General features: G+C 32.9%; 1 protein-coding gene across 2 annotated transcripts; it reads left to right on the top strand.

Annotated features, from left to right (window-relative positions):
* The first annotated feature begins 990 nt into the window (after window positions 1-990).
* LOC131643750 (OVARIAN TUMOR DOMAIN-containing deubiquitinating enzyme 12) lies at window positions 991-5,420 on the top strand. 2 transcript variants are annotated; one of them, XM_058914054.1, is made up of 11 exons: window positions 991-1,167; window positions 1,587-1,989; window positions 2,090-2,325; window positions 2,709-2,782; window positions 3,048-3,102; window positions 3,506-3,580; window positions 3,671-3,744; window positions 3,843-3,891; window positions 4,500-4,584; window positions 4,858-4,914; window positions 5,066-5,420. In XM_058914054.1, exons 2-11 carry the CDS (start codon window positions 1,665-1,667, stop codon window positions 5,119-5,121), a joined length of 1,086 nt encoding a protein of 361 aa, XP_058770037.1. In that variant the 5' UTR covers window positions 991-1,167; window positions 1,587-1,664; the 3' UTR covers window positions 5,122-5,420. The 2 variants fall into 2 exon arrangements, with proteins under 2 accessions (XP_058770037.1, XP_058770036.1); XM_058914053.1 differs by having other exon boundaries at window positions 993-1,167; window positions 2,075-2,325.
* The last annotated feature ends 580 nt before the right edge of the window (window positions 5,421-6,000 follow it).

Consider the following 6,000-nt stretch of genomic DNA (forward strand, 5'->3'; position numbering starts at 1 on the left):
TGGAGGACTAGCGTTTGTTTACTAAATTCCATAGTAAACAGCGAGGAGACTCAATAACGATAAAATCAAAACCAAAAGCTAAATGACAAGCAACAAAATATAAACCATACGAGACAAATGTAACTTCACTACCTTCATATTTAGAGGAGTTTCTCAGGCATGGTTAGGGGCAAGTCCCTCAAGCACATTTTGGAGCGAGATCCTTAGGCAAGAGTTTAAGTTGAGTCTCCCGGGCAAGACTTTAAGTAGAGCCCCTTAAGCGAGACTTTAAGTTGAGTCTTTCAGACGAGACTTTAAGTTGCGTCCCTTAGACGAGACTTTAAGTTGAGTCCATCAGACGAGACTTTAAGTTGAGTCCCCCAGGCAAAATTTTAAGTTGATTTAATTGTATCCACAACTCTTGGTACACCATATGATCCAACGTGAGGATTAACTTTAAATAAGGCGAAATCTGAGAATTTTATGTTGACCCAATACCTATATTTCCCCTTAGGCGACAAAGAATTTTCAGTGAAAATCCAAGTAGTAATATTACCTCTAAGGGCAACAAAGATCTTCTTGTGAAAATCCATTTTCACATGGTGCTTACAACCAAAGGAACTGCACTCCATCCTCACTCTTGAGGGATCGCCCACACTATATAAAGTCCAACACACGCCATTTCAGGAATCGGCCACACTATATAAAGTCCAACACACGCCATTTCAGATACTCTCATTCATGGATCAAAATTACTTTCTTACTTTTAAATTAGAATAATAACTTTGTATGTCCACCTCCTCTATACGATGTTAAAAGTTCACTCGATCGTATCACAATTCAAATTATTATTTCAGGTTTACTACTAGTACGGAAGACAATCAAATCATATTAGTAAAAAATAAAATAAATCCTTTGCATAAAAGTTTTCTTATCCAATATTTATATCATCATGAATTATGAAATGAATTTAAATAACTTAATCGATGTATCTATGGCTTATTAGATTTCATTAATTATTATTTATTTGGTACATAATCCAGATTCTCTAACCCATCGTTTTCTTCATCATTCGTTCACTCAATTCCATCACGCTCGCTCTTTTCCTTTGCTTTCACACCTCCCTCTGTTCTTTTCCTTCGCTAACCTCTCCCATCCTTCTTCGCTTTTACATCGTTTTTCAGCAAGGTTCGTCTTCCTTTTCTCCATCCTTCTTCTTTTTCATATCATTCCTTTTAACTGATTATATTCAATTTTTTCTCCGGATTCTAAGAAATGTCGGTTTCAGAAAATGGGTTTAGGGTTTCGTTTATGATGATTATTGCTTTGCATGTTGAATGTTGAAAAATTGATGCTTTTGAAGTGCAAAATCAAGGGTTTTTTTTGCTTCCGTTCGTTTATGCAATTCTATTTCGTAGCTTTTTATATTTGATGTCTAAGTCTAAGTAAGCATTGTATTGGACTATGTAATTTAGGGCATTTCTTGTTTCAATTTTCTTGATCTGATCATGGATGCTTTGTGCTTTCCAAAATTTCCATTTTGAAATAGGTTTTGTTAGATAGACATAAATTAGGAAGTATGACACTCAAGTTTTGTTCTTTTTCAGCAAATTGAGCTCTTTCAAATCAAATCAAATTGGTTTCTGGAGTAGGTAGATAGAGAGTTAGATGTGTTTAGTTGGCTCATGATGACAACACATGACATGGATCCTGATGTTGTTCGTTGGGGCTTACATCTTCTAGATGTTTGCACATTTTCACATGGTGGTACCTCTGGTGTCGTAACTCGATGTGATCCCGATTTAAGTCGAGTTGAATATGTTAGGGAAGGCTTCTGTGAGCATTCATATGTTGAAGATGACGAGGCTGTTGCACGGGCGTATCAAGAAGAATTATCACAACTTGATTCTATGGAGGCTTCTGGGATTTCAAATTTTGAGAACGAGCAAGTACGGGCATCTGTGAATGCGCAAGACTGGCTATCTTCTTCAAATCGGAGCTATAACTTTGGTACAAGCTTGTCGGTAGCAGACGCAGTTTAATAGTTATTTTCACATGTAATGTTTTTTAAAAAAAATTCTTTTTTTTATGGTAGATAATCAACATGTAGGCAATGAATCTTGCCAGAATCCTGTCGGCGAATCAGGCCATATGAAAGGAGTGGAGGAATGTTGTCCAAATGAAAGGGAAAACGATGCACATGAAGTTGGATTGTTTGGTTCGTCTTCTAGGTCAGGAGAGTTTCCCACCATTACTGATGAAATGTGGCAGTCATTGGAAATATCGGATGAGTCTTCTCTTGACGGTGAAGTAGGAAAAAGATTAAACCAGATGGTTTCCATTCCGGTAAGTGTAGCTTTAGTGCATCAACTTGCTTCTGTCTCTTCTCTGGATGATTTTGTAAAGAATTCAAGTACAAAATTCATAGATGTGCATATGCGTATTACAAGCTTTTAACCCACATATGACACTGAGACTTGCAGGAACACAAACACGTCTATATTTATTTCTTGATATGTAGTATAATCAGGCTGGTACTGATTAGTTACATGAATCGTAGGAAGCAAATTCAATATAGAAATAATTATGTATCATACTATACTATACCCTGTATAAAAAACTCAAGCTTTATAAATTATACTTAAGTGATATATCATTAAAAGTATAGTTTAGATAAGTCTAATTTAAGTAATTATTCATGCTTCTATTTCTCTTGTCTATGTTTTCAGCATGTTCCGAAAACCAACGAAAAAATGCCATCTGACGATGAAGAAATATCAGACCATCAAAGGCTGCTAGACAGGTCTTGGTTAATTTTATTTTTTGTCTGTTGGTTTGTTTGACTAGTCTCCTAGAAGAAGCCAATTAAATACTAGAACTATTATTCTATACCACTATAAAAAAAACTATAAAGATTAAATAAGATGAATACATGATTGTTCTATGTAGTTCTACCAAATTTTTATTTTTTCTACACTGCTTTGCATGTAAATTAGAACAAATTATGTCTTACCTTTGTATTTTATTTCATTGGGTGTATATCTAATTTTAATAATTTGAACTGTTAGACTGCAGTTATATGAACTGATTGAGTCTAGGGTTGAAGGAGATGGTAACTGCCAGGTTGGTTCTTTATCTTTCTGGGTGGTGCTTCCTATAGTCATCTGAAGTGCAATTCAATTCCTGTATTATAAGATTTATTTCATCCCTGTTAGAATGTTCATAAATTTATTATGAGAAATATATTTTGAAACTTTGATAAATGTTATGAATCTTATGATATTTGTTATTTTCTTTAAACATATTTTTTTCTATCTATTGCAATTCAATTGTTTTATTATTATTGAAGTTTGATGAAGTACAAGCTTAATTTTGTATATCATTATTATTTTTCCCAGCAAAATTGACATATAACTAAAGATTTTGAATATTCTAATTTTTTAGCATTATTAACTTGGTGTGTGGATCACAATGCATACAATTTTCTACTAACAAAGAGTGCTTTGTTGGTTTCATTTTATTTCAGTTTCGTGCTTTGTCAGATCAACTCTATCGCTCTCCAAACCTCCACAAATTTGTGCGGGAACAAATTGTTCAACAGGTTTGTTGGTTTTACAATAATGTTTTTACATGTTTGGTGGTGCTTCCTATAGTCATATGTATTGATAGTGTTCTTTTGTTATTTTGTCAGCTCAAGTCTGACTCAGATCTTTATGCTGGTTATGTTCCTATGGCTTATAGTGAATATTTAAAGAAGATGAGCAAGTATGCAACTATGTGTACATATACTGTTATGTTATTTAAGACGATATGACTTTATTGATGTCTATGTTTGCTGATAGCTTTATGCGTGAATGTTTTAGGAGTGGTGAATGGGGCGATCATGTCACGTTGCAGGCTGCTGCAGATTGGGTATGCAGGAAATAAATAATTTTTATTTATTTTTCCTTCCGTATTACTCTTCTTCTGTTTTGTTGGCCATGCATGTGTATCAGTGTATGTGTGTGTGATTATCAATTGGCAGGCACCAAGTGTCAGTTTATTTTGACACCAACTCCTATCCATCAACTTTAATTAATCTAATGGTCCACATTTAATCACCTAATTAATTCACTTAACGGCTCTTGCTCCCGGTTTTGTGACTCTGGTAAATTGGCCCAAAATGGTTTAAGCCCTTTTCTGAAATAAATCCTTGATTTATGATAGGTTTATATGATGGGCATCATAAGTCATAACATAATCCTTATTGGATGAAAAAATTATTTGTTTTTAAATGGAAACTGCTGTAAAAAGGTGAACACCGGGGATATGATATTTACTTACAAGATATTGTAAACTAAATTTCTTTAATTATTGTTTTGAAGACATTGTCTAGGAATTAAGAATAAATTGAGTATCCTGTTGGTGCTACATAAAGATCATATCATATAGTATGTTTTGACGTCGTTAATGATAATGATTGCGTTTTTGTTTACACCTCAATTTTGTGACTGATATGATCATTTTTAACATCCTTTCAGTATGGCGTCAAAATATTTGTGATTACATCTTTCAAGGACACATGTTACATTGAGATTCTTCCACAAATACAGAAGTCTGGAAGGGGTAAGATTTTATCAATATTTGTTAAGACGTAAAGAAAATGATGACATATTTTGTTTATGGACTTCGCATTCAAAAAAATTTTCTTGATAAAGTTCATGGAATTGTAGATATGGTTTAAAAAATGTTTTGATATGTAGAATCTGAAATGAGCAATATCCAGAAAATAGTAATTTTCGAGTGTGGTGCATAATCTATGTGATGTGTACTGTTAGTATATTAATTCCTGTTTCAGCAAAATGCTAAGAGTAAGACCTTTACCCGTGACTTCTGCAGTAATATTTCTGAGCTTTTGGGCAGAGGTACATTACAATTCAATTTATCCGGAAGGAGGTAACAAATTCATTATGCAACCTCATATCATATCTTTTCAATATTTTTATTTATTGAGTTTGCTTCTTATGGTTAAATTTTCAGAGGCTACACTCGCATTTGTGTTTACCTGTGATTTCTATTTAATTGTATTATGTTAATTCTTATTCAGAAATGCCTTCATCTTATGTAAAGAAAAAGAAGAGATGGTGGAATTTCAGCAATTAGGATCAGCGCACAAATGGATGCAACTATTTCACGCATCTGTTGCAGACGATCTGACCATAGTTTTGACTCTTAAACCACTGGATCATCAGTTTGACAGGCTTTATGCTTTTATTTTGAGATGCCTATATATTTATTTGTTTATTTATTCCTTGATGTTGCCGGTGCCAATAGCTAGAGTTGGTTCCTCCCTCTTTGCCTCCTTCTATTCTTTTCTGTATATAACAATAAAAATAATAACAATAACCTTTGTTTTTCCTTCTTTGTACAATATTCAATGCAAAATAATATTTCCAAGCTCATTTGCTATTGGTCTCAGAACCATTGATAGCTTCCATTACAATCTTGCTATCTGATTCAAATCTTTTACCGATATGACTAGGTTCTTGTCTTAGACATCACTGAATCTATACATAACCGGAGGGAAGGTTTTATGCTGTAAAGATCATAAGCATTGTAAAGACTTATGATCTGACCAGTACTGTCTTCCGTGTTAAAAATGTAAACAACCAGATGGTGATGCCAGACATTTGAATTTGGATCAGATAGTTGATCAACTCAGGCCTTGCAACTCTGCATAAGGTGGAGTAACTGGCTTCCGTGTTAAAAAAAATAATATTATAACATATCATTAAATAGACTAAACATGATTATGCTTTATTTTAATATTTAAAATGATGTTTTAAAATATAAAATATAAAGTTATTTAATATTATATTTCAATTCTAATTTTTAAGAGAAACTTTAATAACAATCGCTTGAACATTTGGTTATTATTGAAACATTTAAGTATTTTAATGTTGTGTATTTTATGTTTTAATAATGGGATTTCTTAATAAAATATTGAATTGTATAATTTTGAGCCTAAATTTAAAATTTAAA

This window comes from Vicia villosa, linkage group LG1 (genome assembly GCF_029867415.1).
Source record: "Vicia villosa cultivar HV-30 ecotype Madison, WI linkage group LG1, Vvil1.0, whole genome shotgun sequence".
Lineage (NCBI taxonomy): Eukaryota > Viridiplantae > Streptophyta > Magnoliopsida > Fabales > Fabaceae > Vicia > Vicia villosa.

Excerpts from the sequence above, each read along its gene's own strand:
- LOC131643750 (XM_058914053.1), top strand. The coding sequence starts at position 1,665 with ATGATGACAACACATGACATGGATCCTGATGTTGTTCGTTGGGGCTTA. Across the intron at positions 2,326-2,708 it reads ACCAGATGGTTTCCATTCCG|CATGTTCCGAAAACCAACGA; the intron begins GTAAGTGTAGCT and ends CTATGTTTTCAG. Across the intron at positions 4,915-5,065 it reads TTCAATTTATCCGGAAGGAG|AAATGCCTTCATCTTATGTA; the intron begins GTAACAAATTCA and ends ATTCTTATTCAG.